At 55.3% G+C, this 25,276-nt stretch overlaps 1 protein-coding gene across 11 annotated transcripts in view; it reads left to right on the plus strand.

Annotated features, from left to right (window-relative positions):
- LOC122393804 (partitioning defective 3 homolog B-like) overlaps positions 1-25,276 on the plus strand; it is a 77,559-nt gene that overhangs the window by 45,907 nt on the left and 6,376 nt on the right. For 7 of the 11 annotated variants that reach the window (XM_043390191.1, XM_043390189.1, XM_043390194.1 and 4 more), the window contains 20 exons: positions 1,618-1,764; positions 8,046-8,191; positions 10,465-10,631; positions 10,933-11,098; positions 11,870-12,033; positions 12,948-13,168; positions 13,826-14,032; positions 16,010-16,054; positions 16,251-16,350; positions 16,569-16,777; positions 18,638-18,764; positions 19,066-19,247; positions 19,697-19,932; positions 20,180-20,388; positions 22,016-22,086; positions 22,409-22,571; positions 23,026-23,179; positions 23,474-23,747; positions 23,863-24,018; positions 24,444-24,656. In XM_043390191.1, coding sequence (XP_043246126.1) covers positions 1,618-1,764; positions 8,046-8,191; positions 10,465-10,631; positions 10,933-11,098; positions 11,870-12,033; positions 12,948-13,168; positions 13,826-14,032; positions 16,010-16,054; positions 16,251-16,350; positions 16,569-16,777; positions 18,638-18,764; positions 19,066-19,247; positions 19,697-19,932; positions 20,180-20,388; positions 22,016-22,086; positions 22,409-22,571; positions 23,026-23,179; positions 23,474-23,747; positions 23,863-24,018; positions 24,444-24,656 — 3,357 coding nt within the window. The remainder of the gene's footprint in view (positions 1-1,617; positions 1,765-8,045; positions 8,192-10,464; positions 10,632-10,932; positions 11,099-11,869; positions 12,034-12,947; positions 13,169-13,825; positions 14,033-16,009; positions 16,055-16,250; positions 16,351-16,568; positions 16,778-18,637; positions 18,765-19,065; positions 19,248-19,696; positions 19,933-20,179; positions 20,389-22,015; positions 22,087-22,408; positions 22,572-23,025; positions 23,180-23,473; positions 23,748-23,862; positions 24,019-24,443; positions 24,657-25,276) is intronic. The other 4 variants (XM_043390200.1, XM_043390196.1, XM_043390197.1 and 1 more) reach the window with 1 other exon arrangement.

Raw genomic sequence — 25,276 nt, forward strand, 5'->3', positions numbered from 1 at the left:
ACTTGCTCCAGGTTCGCCTGTATTTTCCGGCTATCTCCTTTCGTCCAGCTGTCTCTCTCACCGGGTCTCCCTAGACACGACACTACCGGTCACCGCAGTGCACTGACCATGCCGCCGTGTGAAAACCTGCGCTCCGGCGCTAACGAAGGTGATGAAATGGCTCGCCGAACGGTAGCGGCGCCGGCGTGTTCCGCGTTTCCCGCGCGGCTGTGGTCGCTCTGTCCCAGTTCGGCCCGTGGGAGAGCACAGCGGAGCACCGACATGTTAATTGTGCTCCCGGGCGACCGAAAGCCCCAGATTGCACACGCGGCATGTTGATTGTCGGCTAACATGCCCATTGTCACGTCATAGAGCATTATCGTGACGAAGTTCACGTGTGCTGGTGTAATGTTTCTGTCAGTGAACTTTCTTACAGAATGTTGGCTACGGATCTGGCCTAGGTGAAAACAATAAGCTTGACACCACACGCATGATCGGCATGATTGATTGTCCGACAGAAAGAGATGGTAGTTCTGTGGACCATCAAGCTCCGTCGGCTCTCTCGGACATAAAAACGGCAGTGCTAATGTGCCTCTGTGCAAGACTACATCACAGTAGCCAGCGTTTTATATGGTCCTCGCCTGTATACAACTCATTTGTTGCCCCGTGGCCCGTGGATCTTTCTTCGTAGACGTCACCGGTCGTCCCGGGCCGTTCTATGGATAGCCTGCCGTCCCGGGCCGTTCTATGGATACCCTGCCGGCCGTCCACCCTCCGTCCGCTGCTGTATTTGGTGCGCGGAAGTGGCCGCAGTGGCTGCCCTGCGCGGATCCACCGGTTTGACAGGTCGGTCGGGCCGGTCGGACCGCGTTTGGGGAGGATTAGACCGATGTGAATCACTGTGCATACCGCGCGCACCGAGTACATTATCTGATGAACCAGCTGGCAAATTGGAGCCACTGTGCACCGGCCGTCGGCTCAGCGGGGCGCTGACCTGACGGATTCCAAAATACTAACCCGACTTGGCTGCTCAGTGTGCATGTTCTGCTTCACGGTCAGAATTATGTATGATTTTGTAGGTAGACCTTTTGGAAGCTGCTGCGTGGTTTCGAATACAGAGCATTAGCTCTAGCCATGCATCCGAGCTTTACGAAGTGACATGTAGTCGTCCCATAGCTCAACGCGTGCCACGGTTGATCCGAACTGAGGTCGCTGAGGTGGCCCTGTGACCTGACCCGTCGACCCACCAGCCACCGGCAGCCGATGCTCCCATTCACCCACCGTGGAGCGAACCGCCAGTCTAGTCCCAAGACGAATGTGTTTACCGAAGGAAACGGACTGACGGAAAGGGAAACCAGAGTGAATGGTGCACGATGTGTTTTATGGCGTGTCGTTGAACTGATTGGTCTGTGGAAGTCGTGAGTAACAAGGTGATGCTTTTTTCAGTGCTGTGCCGGTTTGTGGCATGAGTGCTTGCAATGCATAACATCGGTCTATGTGCTTCGCTCCCATTTTCGGCAACTGTTCTGTGCTCTGTGTGCTCTGTTTCTAGTCCTCTATTTATCGTCCCTGCTCTCAACCACTCCACCTCCATTGGTCGTCCCCCGTTCTGACTGACCGACTCCGTCTCCCCGGCAGGTCCGGCGCGGCTCTGAGCCCGCTCTGAACCAGCTGTGCCCGCTGCCTCAGTTCCCTGCCCCCGCCTCGCGCGCCGACGCCAGCAAACGATGGTCTGCTGCGCCCATCATAGACGACGAGCAGCAGGTCGGAGCCGCCAAACGGAAGGTGCGTGCTGACAGCGCCGTGGGGGCGGCGGCCTTGGCGGAGGAAGTCTGGTGGGTGGGTTTTGGGAGGAGTGTGGGCTTCAGAGACAGGCCTCGGTTGGCATTATGTATCCGGTGTAACGGAGTGGGTGTGAAAAAAAATAATTTTGGGCATGCTGTGTTTCAAACGTTTTGTGCATTCCTGAACAATTTTCATCAAGACAACTGCAGCGAACTGTCTACTACCGCGTTCATTTCTAACACTGGTTTACTGGGTGTGAGATAACCGCAGGTTGTTTACCGCTGCGTATCTGAACAATATTCTGAAGGAGTGGCGGTCTGTTCGTGTCGACGCGTAAATCCATTGTAGCATGTGGAATGGATCGGTTTGGTTGTGGCGAGGTGCTAGGGTCCAGGCTTCTCAGCCGAGGATTTGGTTTGCTGCTGACGCCGCATTAACTCCATATTGTTGTGTACGCTGGTGAAACGACTGCCCTGTCTGTGAATGGGGATGACATCTTCTATTGTAATGTCTGAACAAGAAAACCGTGGCTCGTGGTTTAGTCTGCTCTTGGAGAGAATCGAAGCTTACTAAACTCGCTCGGATGCACCTGCATGGAGTGGTGCTGTTCGAGCTCAGCTCAGACTGACTTCTTGACGGGCTCAGACAGCTCATGGGTTGTAAGTTACGAATGCTCCAGCTAACCGCAGCCAGCTTCGGGGTCTATTTGTCCAGCGGTCCGGCCGACAATGGTCGGTCCTCCATGTCAAGGGTCACGGCCGGGCGACGGGACACTCCGCGCTTCCAGCTGGGTGACATACCGTCGGTTCCGCTCGGGCGCCTCCTTCGACAACTGTAGACGCCTGTCTGCCTGTCCTGGGGCCTGTCGGTGTGTCTGTCGGCGTGTGTGTCGCCTGACAGAGCCGGCACCATTCAGATGTCTGAGACAACAGACAGCGCTCGCCGGGCTGTTGACTGGCCTGTCGGACGGTGCGCGGTGCCAGTAGCGACGCCAGGTGCGTTCTCGGCCCCTGACCCCGCGGATACGCTCGTGATGCGTGGTCACGGCAACCGGCGGACGCCGCCCACGACTGAGCGCGGGCCGGAAGTCGTCGGCCGCCTCCCCTCCGCCCCTCCGCTACCGTGACAGTCGCCGAACGGTGGCCACGCAACAGGGCGGACGGAGCGAGACCAAAGGACCTGTCGTTGATGGCGCTTGAATCGGCAATAAAGCTCAACACCTTGGATAATTCACGATGATGCATCAAATCTCACAAATACGTTGTCTCCCCGAATCGTGTCAAGCCATTGATTGCGCCTTTCACTACACTCAACCCGCTGTTCTGTGTCGCTCACCGTGCATTAACAGCTGCACCCACACCGCCCGCTTTACCTCCCCGCTCCGCTGCACGCTGTGAGTCACGTTTTATGCGTGAGGCGCCGCACTGCTCTGGCAGGTGTGTACGAATTCCGTCCGATCTCCGCCCCGCTCCGGAGGCCGGCCGTGGCGGCTGAGGCTGTTTGTCGCGCTGCACGTGAGCCGTGAAGGCCGGGCGTAGGGGGCCCGGCGGTGGGTTAGACTTCTGTCGAACCGCACCTGGAGTCTGGAACCGTACGCCGGAGTATGGGGGAGATGGTCGGACGAAGACACTGGCGGATGCGGTCAGATGGTGACGACCACGGAGGGACTGCGTCATTGTCTACGTCCTATGGCAGCATAAAGGGATTCTGGGTATGTCGTACTTTTGAAGACAAATATCCTGTTCATTCGCCAACAGTCGTCATTATTCCTTTTAGTTATGACGCACGTCTCATCATTTAGAACACGTGTGCTAGCGTCAGACATGGATAACCCCACTCTCCTGTTGGTTTGATCGAGTGCAGTGCGGTTAGCTGGTCAGCGGTCAGCTCGCTGCCTGTATAACATCATGGCCCTGTGCATACAGTATGCAGTGTGTACGCCTCAGTATCGGTTGGCGTCGGGCGCCACTAGTCCGCCCGCCGGCCACTCCCCGTGGCGACATTATCGCTCACGACTGCGGGGCTCACCGGCCCCCTCCCCCTACCAACGGTCATTCTGGTGGACGGCTGTGAGCTGGACATGGGGAACGGCAGAGTGGGTGGAGTGGGTGTGAACTCGGGGTCTGTTGAATTAACCATATAGCGGACTGGTGCGAAGCGTTTGAATGCACTCTTTTTATACGAGTTTTGACGAGTTTTCGAGGTGTAATTGAATAAGATGCGTGGCTCTACCTCATGGCTGATACGATTAGGTCAAGAAGTTCACCATCGTATTATAGTATTTAAGAATTGAATGGGTCGGACAATTTCTCCGGATAATCTGATTGTGACTGTGTTGGTTCCAATGTTCAGCTCTATGCAGTCTGAGAAACTGTGAAGACCGAACTCTGTGCAGGGTAAAAGCCGTCTGTTTATCGCCGGAATTCTGCCAGGGTGAGCCCTTTCTACTCTGGAAGGTCACACGCACGTCTTACTAATTATCTTTAGCCTGTAGGAACAATGTTAGCGACGGAAGTTAATTTGAATAATGTCCATTCATTAGTGTCCCCACGGCAGGATATTCCCCGCTGTTCTAACTTGAAAGTCGTGACTGGACAGTTAATCCCAGCCCATAGCTCACAGGGATTATGCGCCGTTTTGGACCGTCTTTAGTTCCTTATCCTATGTCATTCTTCGTTTCGACAGCGATATTTCAGAACTTGTTAATTTTGATGTAGCTTGAAAAGGTGAGCCACAGCCGGTCGGTTCCAGTTAAGACACATTGTGGCATGCGCCGTTCGCAGATTTTCTCAGGCTGTAGGATCATCACTTCATTGCCATGCGTGGGTGCGTTCAGGTCGACTGAATTCGGCCGTGGGCCTCCAAAACGCCGTTCATCATACCGCAAGTGGGGGCCGTGCCAGCTGCCACCGCCGGCCATACGCTCTGATTAATGTCTGTCTGTGAATCTGGAAACGGGTACTGCGCGCCGACCTTCGCAGAGAGCCGCCATTTATCATACGCAACCGCAGCCGCGTAATGCATACGCAATGGTGTGCTGTTGCACCATCGCCGGCTGGAGAAGGACAGGGAAAGACGTTTAGGCCCCCTGTTGCCCGCGCCACTATCACCAAGCGTTCGCCTCAGTTGGCTGTCAGCGGCCGAAACCACTCGCGTCGGCTCGTTTGTAGGGTAGGACGGCCCCTAAAAAACGCACCGACGGAGTGATAACGACGAGGTATATGGTCGGGAGTAAGGATATGCAGGTTTGACGAATCTCGAAGTCGCATCTATTAAATAGGTGAGGGTGGGTGGGAAACTTCTCGCCCACTCTCTGCTCCACTCGCCGTCCGTCGCAGTCGACGACTGCCGTTCGCGCCTCTCGGCTCTCCTGCCAGCGGCGCGCCCGTTCCTACACTCCCCTTCGCACCACCCCTAGTCAGGGTCTGCCCCGCGTCTGTCGGCGGGGTGATTTATCTGTCTCCGACCCCCGTCTCCCTTTGCTCCGGTCACGTTCAGTGGCGCCCGGGCAGGGTCCTAACCTTCCATAGCCGCGTCGCCGCTATGAGTTGATTAGGCCCCCTGTTGCCCGCGCCACTATCACCAAGCGTTCGCCTCAGTTGGCTGTCAGCGGCCGAAACCACTCGCGTCGGCTCGTTTGTAGGGTAGGACGGCCCCTAAAAAACGCCAAATACACCCAAAGTTGTATCCGAGGACATCTCTACAGCAGCGTAGCCGAGGCGTCGGCGGCGGACCTGATGCGTGTGGGTGCCGAGGCGTCGGCGGCGGACCTGATGTATGTGCGGTGCAGAGTAGGACGTCGACTACGGAAAATCGGAATACCGATACCAAACCAAGTACCAACCTAGGGTGCATTATACCAACAAAATACCGAACACATTAGGAATCAATTAGCAAGTACCGAGTTGGTATCAGTATGGTATCGGTATACCGAAAAGTTATATCCGAGGACATCTCTACTGCAGAGTAGCCGAGGCGTCGGCGGCGGACCTGATGCATGTGCGTGCCGAGGCGTCGGCGGCGGACCTGATGCATGTGCGACGTGCGTGCCGAGGCGTCGGCGGCGGACCTGATGCATGTGCGTGCCGAGGCGTCGGCGGCGGACCTGATGCATGTGCGTGCCGAGGCGTCGGCGGCGGACCTGATGTATGTGCGTGCCGAGGCGTCGGCGGCGGACCTGATGCATGTGCATGAGTATGTATGTGCGTGAGTTGCAGAGTAGCCGAGGCGTCGGCAGCGGGCCTGATGTATTTGCAGTGCGGAGTTGCCGGGGCGTCGGACGCATTGCAGTTGCAGAGTAGCCGAGGGGTCGGCGGCGGACCTGATGTGTGTGCATGAGTTGTAGGGTGGCCGGAACCAGGTGTTTTGTGTGTATCGCGTCGCAGGTTGGGGTGCCGCGTTGCACGACCCTTCAAAGCGTGCCTACCAGGCTCCCCGGTTTCCTTTACGATTGCGTGTGCGCTTAATGTGCCTCTGAATAGATGCGCGTCAGTCGCCGGGGAAACCATCCTCATGGTGGCGCCGCGTCAGTCGCCGGGCGACCATCCTCGTGGTCGCCAAGGAACCGCACTCCGCTGTACGTACCCCCGAGCCGTGCTCGATACGCCTCACCTGCCGTGCCGGCGTTAGTGTGCCTGACCATAGAATCCTTGTAGCCGTTGGTACTCCCCACAGCTTCCCTGCCTTCTCGCTCGCTCTCCGCTCCACTCGCCGGCGGCCATGTCGGCGTTAAGGAGTGCGTGATCGGATAATCCTCGTAGCCGTTGGCACTCCGCACGGATTCCTTAGCTCACTTCTCGCCCACTCTCTGCTCCACTCGCCGTCCGTCGCAGTCGACGACTGCCGTTCGCGCCTCTCGGCTCTCCTGCCAGCGGCGCGCCCGTTCCTACACTCCCCTTCGCACCACCCCTAGTCAGGGTCTGCCCCGCGTCTGTCGGCGGGGTGATTTATCTGTCTCCGACCCCCGTCTCCCTTTGCTCCGGTCACGTTCAGTGGCGCCCGGGCAGGGTCCTAACCTTCCATAGCCGCGTCGCCGCTATGAGTTGAGTGGCGGCCGGAAAATTGCACTGAGCTGCCGCTCTGACATGGCTGGGAAGTCTGGTTCGTGACTGTCTCCCTGATGCGTGCTTGTTTCCCGGCAACTAGTGCATTGTTTTGCAAGAGTGCGGTGAAAAAGAACAGCTCGCTCATGGCATTGCGCTTCTCACTTCCCGGGCTCTTCTCATCGCAGTGTAACGAGCTGCCAGCGCTGATGAGTTTTGCCGGAAGTTGACGGGGCGGGTGAAGTTTCGCTGTCGGTCTCGAGTATCGCCGTCCGGCGTGCTTTTCCCGCCGGTCGTGTCAACTGAGCCGGGTTCGTGAGGGCTGCACCTGTCGCTGCCCGGCGGCCCGGCTTGGAACGAGGCCCGCCGTGGTGGAGAGAGCGGTCGCGGCCAGCGTCACGGAGCGGCCGTCACGAGGGTGGTTTCACGGCGCCGGGGTGTCGTGGCTGTCACAGCTGTCACGGAGTGGTCACAGAACTATCACGGAGCTGTCACAGAATTGTCACAGCTGTCACGTTGTCAGGTTTATGTCGCCATGTCTCGCCGTGACCGGCTTGTGGTCTCGGGACATGCTCTCGTTACTCCGTGCCGTTGTCATGGGAGAGAGACCCTGAGATCGATACTCGACAGTTCACCGCTGATACAGCAACTCGGTCCCACGACTGGTCATGGCAGAGAGCTGAGCTCTGAAACAGACGGGTCATCGCTGATATAACATCTTGCTCCCACGACGGGACACGACGGGGTGTCCGTCTACTCTGGGCCAGTTTTCATCTCACAGCGTGTCGTTTTGCTTGGACCAGCTCGGCCAAACTGAGAGCTGATGTTTGGGTGCTAATGTCGCAGCGCTAATGCCGAAGTGCTAATACTGGGGAACCCCAGGCGCTCTGAGACGGAAAATCATTGCGGAAACGTCTACACCAACCGGTGGACCGGAACGGCCGAACGGACTCTGACAGGCTTGAGAACTTCCCGCTACTTGGGCGTGGGCGGTGCTAGTCCATCTATCATCGGACAATGGGAGCTATAACGTGTGAAAGATTGGCTGAGAGATGGCTCTATCGCATTGTTGTATTGTGACAAATCGCAGTCGCCTTGTCAGTGAAGATGTTTGATGTGTTGTGTAGAAGATATAAGGTATTCGTACGCCGTCAAATGACAACTAAGGAAGTGTCAAGTTATGTACTCAGTACTATAGTCCTATGTCATCGAGTGACCCTGTGTGTCTGTGTGTTACAGGCGGCCAGCTGCGACCTGCTGACTCCCCCGGAGGAGCGGGGCGAACCATCCGGGGACGAACGAGACCGGCTGCCGCTGCCCCGACTGGCCAGGGACATGAACCGTCTCTCCATGCAGATACTCGGCAACAGCGATCAAATGTGGCGGTGAGTGGAAACGAGAGTGGTTGAAATAGGGAAGGAGGCTAATAAGTAGGATGATGAGACGTCTTGGTATTGACTAGCTACTTAGTGTCTCTCGTCGTTTTAACGCAGTCGCTTTGACGTGTGACGGTATAAACCTTGTTAAACGTTGAATGTTTTTGCGTGCGATAAGCATTCTGGTGAATGACAGGGCTTCCTGTTTGTTAGATTTGTGCCTCCGCTCTCCAGCTGTGAGATGTCGGAGCTCTTCTCTGATCGGACCCGGTCACTGCTGGCTTAGGCAGTTTTCAGTGCGCGCTGGCACGCCTCCTGCCGTGCCTATCTTGCATTATCTGCGCGGGCGGCGAATCTTCAGTGGATGTTGGGAAACCTCTCGTGCTTATGCACCGCCGGCCGGGCAGCCTCCTCCCTCCATTCTGCACTATTTATTCGGCTATTTTGACGCGCCGTGTAGCAGCTGCAGCAGTGGGGGCGGCGGTGGTTCGACCTCGAGTGGATCAGGGCCGCCAGTCGCGCTGCCGGGAGCCCGCCCGGCGCGATGTCGGGGGTCACTGCCGGGAGTCGAGCGGTCCGCCGGCCTCCGAGCCTCCCCGCCGCCCACCGCCGGGACTGGCAGGCTGGGCCGGTTCCGGTGTCGGCTGTAGGGGCGGGGCGGTGTGTGAAGGCAGGGATGTGAAGGATAGAAGGAGTGGTGCATGTGGACCCGCAGGTGGATGGACGGACGAGCACGGTGTGAGGATGAGGGCGTGCGGTTTAATCAGTGTGTCGGAATGACGGAACGGTAGCTTTGAAGTTTGGTGCAAATGATCCGAGCTATAGATTCTTGTGTCATTAGTCAGCTCCCGCTCACTGCTCGTACGACCGTGAATGGTCTCGGCCAGCTGCAGTTCCGCTTGTCATCCTATACTGCGCTTTTTACCTTGCCACCTTGCACTCTGTCAGTGTATTTCCCACCCCTTCCTCCCCGCTGCGCTACCGGCATGCCCCGGTTTGGAGCGGCCTGCCAAGTTGGCGTGCCACAACCCTGTAGGTCAGAAAGTGAAAGCCGACATTGTAGCGACGTGCCGATGGACCGAGGTGTGCGCGGTCTGCATCTCAATAGCGCTGGGGCGCTATCAATCGAGTCACGCGCCGGCTGGCCGCCCGCCATCACGGAGGGCACACGGCCACACCGTGAGGGATGGAGTAGTACCGGTGGGGAACGGCTCACGGTGGAGCGCGAGTCGGTGCCGTGGGGGAGGGATGGTGATGGATGATGAGAGAAATACGAGGCGGGGGAAGAGATCGTGTCATCGGTGAGACAGGAAGTTCACCCGAATTGTGTGCTAGTAGCCGAGCACGTAGGCTATTTTAAATTGGAAGCCCTGACCCACTGGCGGACGTAATTAACCTCGATTCCGCTCAGAAAACTGGCCGCTCATCCGCATCCGAATTGGATCTGAAGACTGCCAGTAAGCTCGAGTTACGGCGTCCATACAAATGTACTAAATCGAGTGAAAAGGCGTGCCGCGAAGTCCAGGCATTCTCATACCGGTATCAAAAGAAGCATAGGGAGAACATCACGATCTTTAGAAGAACACACGTGATGCTACGAACTAAACAAAACTATTAATACGTTTGTGTAGCCATCTGATAAATGGCCCCGTTCAGTTCCAATCCGGGCCAGCTATTTCTGCGTCGGTGTGTTTATCTGAGGAATGTTGTCATCTTGGCTCTGTCCACTTTCTGTCCCGTCCACCATCTTTGAATCCGTGTCGCCGACAGGAAATAAATGATCCTTGTTTTACGGTCAATGGACTGTGTCCATTTCCGAGTCGTGTCGCCGTGGAACTCACTCGGAGTGAACTATCCCAGCGTGAATTTATGTCCCGTGAGATCACCGTGGCACTCTCTGTCTAAGTTCTCTCACGATCGGTGATGTCACTCCATTGGTCGCCGCCGGAAACTTTTATACTCTCGGCGGCATTGTCCGGTAGTCTGCGCGTCTATTGAAGCGTAATGGCGGTGCTGGCATGTAGCCTTGAAACAACGTCTTTGTGTGATTCTGGCCTCACCATGCTTCAGAAGACTGTTGGAGATCTGAGGCTTACATATAAAACTTGCTAGACTGCATCATGATTAGTTTCGAAGATGCATGGAAAAAACTGCATGAGACTTTGGCTGTCAATGTGTTTCCCAATGACGTCTTCGTCCCACGATGTCATAATGATGTTTGGGTGTTTAACCTCCTTCATCCTCCCTCACGCCCAGCTTGTGACCCTCTCCTGTCTCCCCAGGTGGGCGGACGCGGCGGACCGTGTGCTGATCGCCCGCGAGCAGCGCGGCCGGCCGCCGACCGGCAGTCCCGGCTCCCCGGACGTCTCTATGGAGGAGGACGACCGGCCGGAGACGGAGCCGGCCGACACCCAGCTGGTGGTGCTGTCCGACGTCCGAGGGCCGCTCGGTAAGCAGGGAGAATGCATTGTGTGGTGTATCCTCGGGCTGTTACGTGGTTTGGTGCAGCATTAGATGTTGGTATTTTATCACGTCGTGTGCAAGATTTTTGTGCTGTATGTTGCATCTTCAGGCCGATGTACGGTGTCTGTTGTTCCGTAGACTTTCGCATTATGTGTAGTGTTCTCTCAAATCGTCTCGCGTTATGTTGTTCCCCATGTTTGGATGTGGTGCTCGAGGAGGAGCTCTCCCTAGCCCGGGACGGTGGTGTGTGATGTTCCATCTGTTCCTCACGTTATGTGCGTTCACAGGTCTGGACGTGGTGCCGGAGGGCGACCTCTCGCCCTCCCGGGACGGCGGGGTGCTGGTACAGCGGGTGGAGCCAGACGGAGTGGCCGGCAGGGACGGACGGCTGCGGGTGGGTGACCGCATCACCCAGGTCAACGGACACAGCCTGGCCGGCTGCAACCTACACAGGTGAGACTGAGAGGACGAATCACGGCGGGAAGAGCACCCGGGGTCGGAGCCGACAGATCACAGATCTAGATTTGACAGCCGTTTGTCATGATGGTAACGACCGGACATTTTGAAATGTTTGTTTCCCATCTTAGTCCGAACTTTCTAAACTTCCCTTGCTCTAAGTCGGCACAGATTTTGCTTGCTTGCTTGCTGGGAGAACTGCGTATTGCTGCATTTTTTCCTGTTTCTGGTTTCCGGCACCGTTGCCGCCGTGCCGTATTGCTGTTGCCCGTTGCCCACCGATTCCCGCCTGCCAGCATGGTCTAACGGCCGCCCTGTGCCGGGCTGCCGGACGCAGATTAGATAAGGCCAGGTGCCGGACTGGCGTCGCTATAACCGACTCGCTGTTACGGTCCACAGAGCTGGCGGCACCGGCCGCCGCTCTCCTGCTGTTGTTTACCTGGGTTTACGGGGGCGTTCACTTTATATGGACGCAGTTACCGAGATTTGTGTTATGTAGTGGTGGTCGTTTAATTGCCGAATGTAGGGGAGATAAGATTGTGGGATATGATTTGATGACTTGATTCGACTTGATAGTTCGGTTTGCCATGAAATGCAGTACCTAAATGATATGCTGCAATCAAGTATTTTGATTGGTTTCAATCGTGGTATTGTCCTCATTGCCATATTGTTTAATGTCTTCACTGGCTGATATTTTTATCCCTACACCTTTCAATGCACTGTGTTATGCTCCCTTTATAACATCCACCAATCTCTGCCTCTCCGCAGGGCGCAGGAGCTGATGACAATGGCCATGAGTCAGGGCGAGGTGCGACTGACGGTCAGTCGGTCCCGCACCCAGCGTCCGCCGCCGCCGGCCCCCGTCTACCCCAGCAGCACCGTCAGCTCGCGGTCACAGACGCCCGTCGACGGCATCAGCCCAGACGAGAAAGGTACGCTCTGGCGTCCGTCTTGTAAGCTAGGTATCCTATGGGGATTCGATCATCTTCCACCGCATGCTAGTCTATATTTGTTGATACCACTCCCCACAGCTGAAGCCTCGAGGTTATCACCACCGCCCTCAGCCCGTCGCCGGGGTGTCCCCGAAACTGGTCAGCCGCTGCCGATGTAGCCTTCGATGGACAGCGGTGTTCGATCAGTGGCGTGTTTTCCTCTAACGGTCCGGCCGCTGACGGTAGCGGTGACAGCGGCGGCACCAGCGGAGGCGGCAGGGACTGGCTATGACAGGGATGATACCGATTGTGTCAAACTGACTCAGCAGTTAGACGCAGTGACGGCCACCGCGCAGAAAAACAGCCTACTGGTTATGGAACGTTCAGTTTTGCCCAAAAGGCGCAGTCGATTCTGCCGTGTCAAGCCATGAACTTTTGTTGGTTTTTGCTGGTGGTCGTGTGCGATGTTACTTTGATTGTTATTATGTTTTGACAGGTCCATTTTTGGCGTGTTCGGCTTCGTATGCTCTTTTGCGCATAACTTGCACCTAGTTATATCTGGAAATATTTCCCAACGATGCATGAATCATGCTGATTTGCAGTAACAAGAAAACGTAAGACCCGTTTGTACAGCTTCTTTTAATTAAAAGGTCTTGCCCGTTCAGTGTTTATCAGTAGTCATTTTAAACCGGTTGGATTTTGCGTCTGGTAGTGGAATTTTCCGGTATCCATCACGTTCGCCATTATTCTGCGTAGTTGCGGCCTGTAGTTTGTTGCCATTCATTTTGCTCCTGGCATCTAAACACATTAGGAGGGCAAACAGCCATCAATGAATTCCCCAGCCTCCGCCAACACATTGCTATGCCACCCTCCCTACGCCGTGACTAACCTTCCCTCCCGTTTTCTCCCCGCAGCGGTGTCTCGCGTGGCCACGGTGACGCCCACCAAGAAGGTGCCCGTCTCGCTCTCCTCGCGTACACAAAACGTCATCATGACGTCCAACACGCGCAAGCTGGGCCGCCGGATGACGGTGTCGCTAATGAAGGGCACCGCCGGACTGGGCTTCAGCGTCACCACACGCGACAACCCGGCCGGAGGGCACGCGCCCGTCTATGTGAAAAATATCCTGCCCAAGGTGAGGGTCTGAGTACGTGGGTGGAATTAGACGTGGGAGGTGATGGCTGACTTGTGCTTGAACGTGTGCTTTTATGATTTGAGGTTTTCGACGAGTGTTAAATGGTATGTTTATGCCACGTTACAAGCTTAATGGATGTCTGGAGCTCTGGTCCTGTTGTAAATTTGTTGTTTTGACTTTCAGTGGTGCGATGTTTCCATATTCGATGTTTTCTCTTCCAGATTCTTCCTGATCCTAACTAAATCCCCGTCAAGCTTACATCCTGTGCTGGTGTTCTACGCTTCCACATTGTCCAGTACTCGCTCAGGAACGAGAGCTGAATCCTACAGTAGTGATCATTCAGGGAATGTCCTGACATCGCCGTGGACGATGAAGTAAGTGACACGTTCCCTTTCTATGCAACCATGACCAGTCTGTTCCCTGCATATTACCCCCCCCCCCCCCCCCGCCGTATTCCTGAATTCAGCTCATTCATCTCATGTGTTTTCTCATGCGCGGTATCCCTCCCAATTCCATCAGCAGAACTGAATTCTAGAGGCGATCATGGTAGCCTGTGGATCTATTACTGTCTACATGCAAAAGTCTTGTGTACTGGCTCTTCTGCACCGTTGGTAGGTCTCTCCCATCTCCCTCTGACACTGTCCCCCATCTCTGCAGGGCGCGGCGATCGAGGACGGCCGTCTGCGTCCCGGTGACCGTCTGCTGGAGATTGACGGCTCCGAGGTGACGGGTCTGAGCCAGCAGCAGGTAGTGCAGGTGCTGCGTGCCGTCAGTCCCGGTCAGACCGTGCAGCTCATCATATCGCGGCACGAACAGCCCGACGAGAAGAGGACCGAGGAGGAGACGGCGCAGAGCCAGCAGAAGGTACGGATGAGGAGAGACTAGAGAGGGAATAATGGAGAGAAGGATGGAGGGAGGTGGAGAGGTGAAACAGCGGCTCCCTTGTTCAGAGCGAAGGACTTGATGGCGAACATTGCACTGTCATTGGGAAAAAGATCGTTTCGATGGTTGCTAGGATCGATACGGGCTTATAGTGAGAGGGGGACATTTGGAGCTGTTCTAGCCCCGGTATGTTCACCCTATGGCGTGCGCTGTACCGGTCTCACGTGTGCAATTTTCTGACATCTACACCTGTTTGAGCTGTACACAATGCCAAGTTTTCGGCGTCGCGCTCCGTGCCGAATTAACCCGCGCCCTGCTGGGGGTCCTGGATTTCCACGCCCTGCTGGGGGGGGGTGTTTGAACACCCCCCCCCCCCCTTGTAACTCGGCTCCTGGGCCACGTAGCGATACGCGGAAGGCGGCGTTCGAAAGAGCGTAAAAAATAATGACGAAATCACTTCGGTCAATTTTTTGGTCCGGTCAAAGGTCAGGTCACCAGAGGTCATTGAAGGCAAAATTTCGCCGATTTCCAGGTCGAATGTCGAAAGTTTCCAAGAAGCCAACGCATAACTCGAGAACCAATAGAGCTACAGCGCCGCGGAAAAGCGCATTCGATAGCCCTATTAACGCCCTTTCTGAATAATTCTCTCAGATTTGACCTAACGTCAACGGTTTTGCCTGCAGGGGGCAAAAACTGTAAAAATAGCCGATTTTTTCGAAAACAGTTTTTCTGCAATAACTTTTGACCCAAGCCTTGTACGAGCTAACTTTTACCGGCATCGTGTTCCTCTCGTCAAGACGCATCGAATGAACTATGACTTGACCTTGAAAGGTCAACTTGAAAATTTGACCTCGGGTCAAGGTCATGACCTGACCGGAAAGGGTCATGTTGCATATCAGTCGATCCGTATCGTCGAGCTGAACACATCTAAGGCGTTTTCATCGCTCTAGCATGCCTCTATCAAAAGTTATTTGCGAAAAACTGTTAGATACCATTCGTGACCTAAGATGACCTCAGGGCATAAACAAGGGTCACGGACACCATTTTCAAGTTCAGTGTGTCTAAACCACTTGTAATTCGGTGTTTGGGAGTGTTTATAATGTCTTTCATCCAAAAGAGGCGCATTTCAATTTTCTCCCATTGACTTATAATGGGGAGGTCGCAAAATTGACCTGACCTTAGGTCATCGATATCAAAATTCTGAGATATACATTTTGTACATGCTATTGCTCTTAGCAATCGCTGAAAGTTTCAAAGCGATCGGTCACTCGGTGTAGCTATGAGAGACATTGAAAGTTTTTATGAGGTGAGGTCACTTCAAGTGACCTGGTGACCTGACCTTGAATGACCTTGGTCTGAAATTTTCACAACATGTGTAGAATTGATGTATGGTAAGGTGTACCAAAAACGGCGGCGCTCCGCGCCGCCGTTTTTGAGATATTCGCGAAAAACCACAAGGGGGGGGTGTTCAAACACCCCCCCCAGCAGGGCGCGGGTTAATAATGTGGTGAGCGTGGCTGCGGATAGCGGTTCGGCCGGCCAGTTTCCCCGTTGGCTGACGCCGGCGCCTAGCTCGGTTTTCCGCTGTCCGATGGTGTCTCAGATAGGTGATTGGTGACGGCTGATGTTGGTGGGGGGGGGGGGGGCTGGAAAGGCCCACAGAGCGGGTCATATTGACCCGCACCCGTCTAGATGGAGGCTGGGGATCGAAGGCTGGGTCGATTGGGTCAATGATGCTGACGACATGGATGACTTCTGGTCCTACCGTATGCTATTATCTGGTATTTTATTGAGCAATGCTGCGAAAAACAATGTCTTGTAATCAGCCTTGTTTTGACTGCCAACGATAAAATTGTTGGTGTCCAAGGCGACGGAACTCATATATTTTGGCGGTACCGGCTCTTGACAGTAGGTGTCGATTTATCGTATTGGATTTTAATTCGTGCTCGTCTTTTTCAGAGTGAACCTTCGTCTCCGCAAGAGCAGCAGATCAAACGAGCACAGGTGCGTCTGCCCCGATTGTTATTTCTAACACACATTTCCACATGAGTCCTGACCTGCATAATCATTGAAAGGCCACTTTTCTTATCTCATTTCTCTGTTTGAATCCGAACCATGAGAGGTCCCGTTACGAGTAGTTTCAATGTTTTCGGTTCGCCCTCCCCCACGCTGACCAGCCCCGGCCTTCCGTCCATTTCAGACACCGGAGCAGCCGCCGCCACCCGTACCCAGCGTGGGACAGGACAAGGAGATTCTGGTGTTCGACATCGCATTCGACGGATCCGAGCGGTCCGCACTCGGTATGTCAGCGCTGTGGGGTGGGGTGGGACGGGTGTGAATCAGGTTAGGTGGTTAGATTTCTGTTGAGTGATGTGATAGGTTATAGAAGATTCTTCATGGCGCCGAGTTGGAGGACAAGGATATCTTTTTTCTGATCATGTAACTCATTGACGATTTCCTAGCAGTTGCTGACATCAAACGTATCAATGTGTGACAGTTATGCCCTTTCATATTCTAGGTCTGAGCGTTAAGGGCAGGACGACGCCGTCCGAGTCTGGCTCGGTCGACACGGGTATCTACATCAAGAGCGTGCTGCGGGAGGGTGCCGCGTCCCGCGACGGTCGCCTGCAGCGGGACGATCAGCTCATTGACGTCAATAATAACTCGCTGCTCGGCCTGAGCAACGCGCAGGCCATGGAAGCACTGCGCCGCGCCATGAGCCAGGAGGTGGGTGATCGCGTGACGCGTCATGGCTGGCGAGAGAGGGGATGAGGAGCGATGCCGCCCGATTATATGAGGTAAAATGCTGAGTTATTTTGCGACATTGGGAGATATACGTGGCATTGCTGTTCTAGTTATCTAGTTGATGATTAATTTTCATTCCATGGGATTTCGTAATACCCGTCCGTTGGATACCACGTCTGCATGGTGCGCGCATCCTAGCTATGGCACCGATCAATAGCTTGTGCCTGGGATGCGGCCGCGGCCGACCAGTATTTGTCGTTTTTTCCGCCGCGGCGGCCGGCTCCGTCGGCGGCGGGCGGGCGGGCGCCATGAGCCGGTAAGTGGGTCAGCGGTATGTGCAGCTACTGATGGGTGGCGCCGACGGCTGCTCCGCGCAGTGTGTGCGAGCGGAGAGAGCCGCCACCGCCGCCACCCAGCCGACCGACCAACGACAGACAGTATTGGGTGGCAGCGGCGGTGTTATGGGCGGCTAGTGGATGGTCATGAGTTTGGCCGTGGACGTCGGCCGTGGCCATGAACGGCTGCCTCCCGTCGGTGGGGCGCTCCCAGGCTCGCCCGCCGGCCGTGTGGGTAGGACGGCCGGTCAGGAGCGGCGGTTATGGGCGGCTGGTGGCGCACTGGTGCCAGGGCGAGTCATGGCAGCAACGAGTCATGGCCGACGGGCGGGCGGGTGTGTGTATCTTTGTTTGTGGTGGTGAATTTGGAGCCAAAGTTTGCAACTTAGCATCACCGCTAGTGGCTGTTGAGCGGTGTGTGTATGTGGCTGTGAGCGGTGTAATGGGAGTAATCAGTAAGTAGATTGCAGATGCGTAAGAGAAAGTTCTAAGAACTAATTAATATCTGATTAATTCAGTTTAATTATATCATGCCGCCGGAAGGGATAACATTAATAATGATATGGATAATGGATATTCCTATTAGAAAATGGTTAAATAATGTCTTGTTAAGCATTGCAGGAAAACACCAGAAAAAGGCGCCTCTAATTATGTTATTTGCATTCAGGGTTGGCAGGGGGTGGCAAAAACTGGTTTTTGCCAGTGGTTTTAACCGGTTTAAACCGGCTGGCAGAAACCCTGGTGGCAAAAACTGGCAAAAACTGGCAAAAAATCAGATGGCCAAACCTACAACTTTTCTAGTTAGGAATGGATTTGAAATGTACAGAAATGCATTTAATGCATTTCTGGTAGTTATATAGATGCACTTAACATTCTGAAGTTGCCTCATTACTTATCCCTGCTTAAAATGTCTATGCAATTATGCATGTCGGTAGACATCCACAACGGAATGTATTTCCATGTAAGGGGAGAGTGGGACAAGGCGGCCTCGGTAAGTAGGGTGTCATGCGGTGCCGTGCGCATATCAATGGCAGATGCCTCTTCGCACTTCTGATTGTGCAGGACTCACCCAGTCACCCTTGCATTGGCTCATTTATTACCCCCAAAAGACATCTTAATAGCTCCTTATGGATAGCCCATGAAAATGTTTCTGAGTTAGGTATGAAACATTTCAATGGTCAATGTCACTTCTGTTTGAAAGCATAAAGCTTTCACCGAATTCTCCTTAAAATGTTTCCTGTTCAAAATCATGTCTAGGCATAGCATTGTGATATTCTGAGTTTTTGCCAGTTTTTGCCACTTTTTGCCGGTTAAAACCGGTTTAAACCGGCAAATGGCATAAACTAGTTTTTGCCGGCAAAAATGCCAACCCTGTTTGCATTGATACCATACGCGCGTGTTTCACACATGTCTGCTGAGCGAAGATCGGGTGGGTCATCCTGCCGTAAGGTTTTTACGGGTGTCCAAAAGACCATGCTGGTAACCGTATGTCTCGGTTTCACAACAGGGTTCCAAGCCGGGCATCCTGACGCTAACGGTGGCTCGGCGGCGGGCGCCGTCTCCCGGCTCTGGAGGCCAGGACCCGGTCACCGGCCGGTCGGCCGTCTCCACTGCCGGACAGCTCCAGCTACCAGGTGAGCCGGTCAAAGCATTCTGGTGCTTAGAAATTGTTGATCTAATGTGGTGGTTGTCGGAACAGAACACTCGGTAATTGTAGTGCTGATTTTTTTTTTATCCCTTTGAATTGAAATCTTATCAGCTGGGTAGGATAGCAATCATTCATTACCGACATTGACTTTTATGAAAACGGTCTCTAGATAAAAAAATCATCAAGTCCAGGAATTGATTCCGTGATTTTTTCAATCAGTGGACTTGGTTGATCGTAGCTGCTTCACCGCCGATACCTGAGCCTCATGACCTCTCGCTACCCCTCAGGTGACGGCGCGGCGCCGTGGCGGACCGAGCAGCTGGATCTGACCTCGGCCGGTCCATCCGAGGTGACCATCACCCACCGGCGGGCGCCGCCCTCGGTCGAGCCGCCGCCGGCCGGCAGGAACCCCGTGGTAGACCGGCTCACCGGGCGGAACAACATCGTCGGAGAGGCGGCTTATGGCGCGGTGAGTGGGTGGGGACGGGTCGGCTGTATACGGTAATAAATAAGTGGATCGTGTTGTGGCTCTTGCTTGGCTTATGAGCTGCAACTGGTCGGATCATTCCGCAGAGTAGCAGACGTTGTAATCCGATTGTGTGATAGCCAAAGAGTTAGGTCTTAATTTCATCATTCCATTTCATTTATAACGGGCCTTTCAACAAATTGGGTATTTCAGCTCCTGGCACAACACACGCGTCGCTGATGCAATATTGCATGCGAGATCAGATTATAAAATGATGCCACGCTACCCAGGCGGTTCGACGCTACGTTGTAGTGTTATGTGATATCGACGGTGCATCTGCCACCTAGTGCAGATGAAGCTGGGAACGCTTCGTACAGGTTCGATTACTGTGTCCTTTTTCACACGATGCTTTTACACCCTTGCCTCTTTGACCGTGCCCCTCCCCCACTCAGAGCCGGCCGGAGCCGTGGTCGGACGGGCCCGGCGCGTCCGTGCCCCCTGCTCCGCCGCAGCAGCAGCGGCTGGCGCCGGCCGGCGGCGGTCTGCCCCCCTCGGCCACCTTCTCCCCGACTGTGAACATGCCGTCGGGCGATACAGTGGTGATCGAGACGGACCCGCCGTCGGCCTCGCTGGCCTCGCTCAGCAGTCAGCAGTCGGACGCTGACACTGATGCCGCCTACGCCAGCCAGTGAGTGAACGCGCACTGGTTTGAGGGTAGGGTTGACCTGCAATTGCGTAAGATGTTTAGTGCAGATAAGACGTTCATGATTATTTATGTACTGAGGTACGTCATGTTTCATCATAAGAAAGAATATCTGGCAACATTTTGGTAGTCTGTAAACGAAATAAGAGTCGTGACTCGTGGGGTAAAGATCTTGCGTCGCTAAATCTTAATTTACTGTTAGCTAACTTTCTTCCCCTCATCTGTTTGCTAGGACGTCGCTGGAGCAGGCCGGTGTCGGTTTCACCCGCGACCAGCTGGGTCGGCAGTCCATCAGCGAGAAGCGGCACGCCTCCAAAGACGCCAAGAGCACGGACACCTACCAGCGCACGAAGCGGGCGCGGGAGGAGCGCGAGGCGCAGCGGCGGCAGATCGAGGCGGAGCTGCGACTGCAGGAGGCGGAGCAGCGGGCGAGGCCGACAGGTCAGTGGTGGCGCGGGCCGGGGTTGCTGCTAGGAGAATACCGGCAGCTTTATTGCGAGCTTGTCCCGAGGCTAGGCTGAGTGGGTGGGGATAGAGTGCGAGGAATCGGAGACAAGAAGATGCTATGCTTGTTTGTAACATACATAACCGCTTCTTGTAGTAATGATTGTGACTAACTTTGTTGTGCAATTATCTAACATGTGACTGTATTTCGTGTGCCTCTAACAAAGCATCCCATCGGCCATCGGCTCAAACCGCTGTAACTGATCATGGATCAACATGCCTATCGCGTGGCCGCGCTTCATGCTGTCCTACGTCCGCTACATAACGCTTTCCGATCGTTGTCATTGTGTCATTGTCCTCTCACCTCTGTATGTATGTGCGTGCCGCTCCTCAAATGTGCGTGTCGGGCTGCGGAGTTTGCGTGTTATGGTGTGCGCCGCTGTTGGCCCGTCCTGTGAGCGTACCGGTGATTCCGGCAGGCGTGGCCGCCGAGGCCGGCCGTAGCGCCTCGCACCACTCGCTGGCTCAGACCGACGATGAGGGGCCGATGCGTACGTATGCGTGCATGTGCGGTGACGGTTTTGGCTGCCCGTTGTTGGACGGTCGGTGGCGGGGGATTCATGTGTTTGGTGCAGGGCACATCTTACAGGGAACAAGATTTGAAGTCGACTGATCCGCTGCTACCTACTTATTTATAGAGCTTGGCTTAGCTGGCCTGCTTTGTTGTATTATATGACAAGGTTTGGGTTGTTACATGTTCACGATCAGCTGCGGTTTCTCGCTACGTTTTTGTGCACATTTCCCTGGAATCGTTGTGGAAGAAAATATTCATGAAACTCCTATGGCATGTGTATGTCCGTTTGCCTGTCCTGTCTAGACTTCCCCTCACTCATGATATCAGCAGACGCATTATCTGCTCCGAATTGCCTGCTTCGACCTGCATCGATTTCTGAGCACTCATTTAGCAAGCATTCCTAGCACGCGTGCACAAGCTGCCTGAAACGACAATGCGCTTTGCATTTGCACCTCACCCCTTCCCACCCCACCCCACCCCACGCCACTCTTCAGATTAAGTTTTCTACCGAATGTTAATGCAGTAAATAATCCCCTTTCTGTTTCCGCCGTTACCCGCGCGTCCCCATCAGGCGGGGTTGGGGAGGGGCAGCCATCGTTATTCGGGGATTGACTAGCGGGAGGGTGGGGGAGGCTCGCGTGCCGCCACTGCCGAGGCCATTGTGGCTCCGTCACGCTCTCTTGTTGGACCGACGGCCGGGACTGGCAGCGGTGTGCGGCACGCCTCAGTCGGTCCTGTGCGTGTCCCCGTGTCCTGTGCCGTTCGGTCTAGTGCGTCGCGGTGCTGGGTGGCCTGAAGGCTACTCACAGACTGGGCGGAAACATTGCAAGACTAGGCACTACTTACGACAATGCATTCGGAGATATGCAGGCAATTCGGAGATACGACTGTGAAGTATCTTTACCTTAGTAAATAGTGAGTCTGAAAAGATGCGTTGGCGAGGAGTCGGCCGCGGTCGCCGTCTCCCGCCCCCGTCGGCACCCGTCTGCCGCTGCAGCGCCTGCCAGGCGTGTCGTGTGACGTTCGCCGACCTCTCCCCCCGCCCGGCAGGCGACGTCGGCCCCAGTCTGGGCATGAAGAAGTCCTCCAGCCTCGAGTCGCTCCAGACCATGGTGCATGAGGTGAGTTGGATGAGGGGCTGGCGAGGTGGTGAAATGTGTGAGTGACTGCTAGTTAGTTACCGTTGACCGACATGTTGATTTCTTGCTGTGGGTGGCTTTGACGTTTTTCATTTGGCTCCGTGTATCACTTTTCGGTAGTGGTTACTGGTTGTTATCGTGTATGATTTCAATATCTCGTAGTACTGGGCTTCTGTAGACTTCTATAGCTCTGTATGCAGAGGCCTATGCTCGTAGTCATGCTTATAAGAGTATTTGAATGTACTCGCCCAGCAGCCACAGTTCTACCATCGATCTAACCCCCTGCTCTCTCCCCGCCGCACAGCTGGCACTCTCTGAGGAGCGGGACCGGCCGTACCCGCGTCCCGGTAACGCCAAGGTGGTGCGTGGCCGCGGCTGTAACGAGAGTTTCCGCGCGGCCGTGGACCGCAGCTACGAGGCGCCGCTCGGGGACGAGGCCGCCGCGCAGCGCACCGCCATGGATACCGGTCAGTGGCGGTCTGACGAGCGAGGGAAGGGAAGAAGAGATCAATTGGTTATGGAGCTGTGGATTGTGCTTTCTACAGTTGTGTATAAACTTATATTCCATGTTTTACCAGAAGTCCTGTTTTTATAGGCATTATTGTAAATGCTAGTTTTTGCTCAATTTTGATTCCACGTTTTACTAGAAAGTCTGTTTTCACGCAGTTGTAAATGCTGCTTTTTGTTCCATGACTGCGACCTTGTGATGATTCAGTCGGCCATTTCCTTTTTCTCGCGTTGTCTGCATTGTCTCCCTTTTTTCCTAGCAAATTCTTCACTTTCAAGCGATATAGAGCAAATATGTTAAAGAGTGTTTTCTTATCTTGACTACGATCTTCTCTTCTTCATTTCCGTCTCTTAGTGTCCACCCCTCACGCTCACCACCTGTAACTGACTCCCACCTCTCTGCGCCTCCTGCAGTGGACGAGGAGGCGGCCGCCGCCGACGCTGACGACGCGCTCTTCATCCGAGACCGGACCGTGCGACAGAGCTCACTCAGCACGGGCGCAGTCGACGGCAAAAAGGGCAAACGGAGATCGGGCGGACTGCTCAAGGGGCTGGGTAGCATGTTCAGGTGAGTCGGCTGGAGACACTGGCGTAGCTGCTGGCAATAAGGCGGGCCACGTTGGAAAGTCCGCTGATTGATAGTGAATTACGATGGAAGTGTGAGTTTCCATGCTGCTGCCATGCACCCGCTAAGACCTTGTTCTTGTTCAACCGAGCTGACGTGCACCTACAAGTATCATGTCAGATTCTAGGCAGTTGGTTTAAGCTTCAGCCTGTATGCTCTCCTTTGGGTTGTTGCTTAAACAGTTTCTATGCGCGCGATGGCATGACGTATCTGACCCACCTTGCGCCCATCCCTCAGGTTCGGTAAGCACCGTAAGGCGGCGGACGGCGGTGCGCCGGCAGCGCCCGCTCCTCGTCTGACCGCCGAGCAGCTGAGGCAGCAGCAGGAGGAACTCAACAGGATCGCGGCACGCTACCGACCGGACGGCGCGGCAGCTTCGGCAGGGCTGGGAGGCGAGTCTCGACACGGCGCGGCGCCGGCGCAGCGGGAGCGACAGGAGAGGCAGGAACGGCAGGAGCAGGGTCAACAGTCGCAGAGGCACGGCCAGCCGCCGCCGCAGCAGCACAGACAGGTATGGAGGCTGGCAGGAGATACTATGAAAACGGGGCTCGGTAAAGGATGGTGCACACTCCTGCCCTTTGTGTTTGCCCCCCGGGACTGACCTCTGTGTTTCGCTCCGCTTTCAGAGCCCGCCGGCTGTCGTCGGTCCGCCGCCGCCGGCCCGCTCGGCCAGCCGCTCGGAGCGTGTTCAGGAGCTGCGTGAGCAGCATCAGCGGCGGCACCGCGAGCGGCAGCCGCCGGCCGGTCACCGCGCCGACACGCCCGAGCACCAGCTCAGCGAGGTAGGCCGATCACGGCGTGAGGCGAGCGCAGGAGGGGAGAAGGGTAGAAACGGGTCGGGTAAGGAGAATGTCCCGGCGGAGTGTAGTTTTTTGATTGTAAATGCGAATTGCGATATACGGTAAACATCAGCCATTCATGGGTTGTTCATGATATGGCATACAGCTGAAGCTTAGCTTAATTCATGACTGGTGGTGGTATGATTAAACCAATAACAACATATATAAATGTACATATAAAACATTTGACACCAGCTGCTGCAGCTCCGATAGATAATCTCATGATATCGGCCACAGACAGTGACATAACAGTTTACCCTTTAGCTCGGCTTGTAGCTATCAGTCGCATACCCCGGGTGTAGTTAGAGCCGCGCCTCACGGTTCGGCTATCTGCGCCGCCGCCGGAGCTGACGGTTGGGCGCCCACAGGCCGGCGAGCTGAAGCCCCAGGTGCCGCCGCTGCCCTCCCACCTGGTCAGTGACCGGCTCAACAACAACGTGCACCGCGAGCCCTCCCCCGGCCCGGCCGGCCCCGGCGGCTTCTGGCGCGCGGGACCGCTGGCGGCGCGCGGCGGCCGCAGCAGCGAGTATTTCCGCAACCAGCGGCCGGCGCCGCTCTCGGCGGAGCGCGCCGCTCTCTGGGTTAGTGAGCATGTGCGGCGGAGAGACCCGAGCGGCACGGCCGGCGCAGCAGCACGCTTGGCCCGGCCGCGGTCTGCCTGCATGCCGGCGGAGGCGAGCCTGGTCGCCACTAACACTCAGCACGCGCGGAGGGCGCTGGTGTCCGCTCCACTAACTCAGCACGCCCGGCGCTGGACGTGTGTGTATGACGTGTGTGTCACAGGTCACAGACGCACGCCACCGCACTCTGCGCTCGATTCTGTCTCGGTCTTGGTTGGTCCAATCTCGGTCGGTTTTCTGTCACCGTCTATAGTTCCTGGTTCGGCGGCAGCTCCATATCTGTGGAGTGTGGAGTCTGGCCACTGAGTCGGCTGGACAGTTTGTCTTGGCTGGTTGTCGGCACGCTCGCGTTTTGTCTCTACTCTGTCTGCCTGCCCAGGCCCTGTGGATCCCCTCTGAAGCATGGCATACAGCTGTGAAGGCTGCATGTACCGGAGGCTCTGGCCTCCAAGCCCAGCGGCATATTGCACCATTTGTGTGTTAAATGTTCGCAAACCGACCGGCTGTTGCTCAAACTTTTGATTGTCGTTCTTCGTGTTTTGATCGAACTGAACTGCACATAATTTATGCCTGGTTTTGTA

Source organism: Amphibalanus amphitrite, unplaced genomic scaffold (assembly GCF_019059575.1).
Source record: "Amphibalanus amphitrite isolate SeventyFive unplaced genomic scaffold, NRLGWU_Aamphi_draft 000554F_arrow, whole genome shotgun sequence".
In the NCBI taxonomy this organism is placed as follows: Eukaryota; Metazoa; Arthropoda; class Thecostraca; order Balanomorpha; family Balanidae; genus Amphibalanus; species Amphibalanus amphitrite.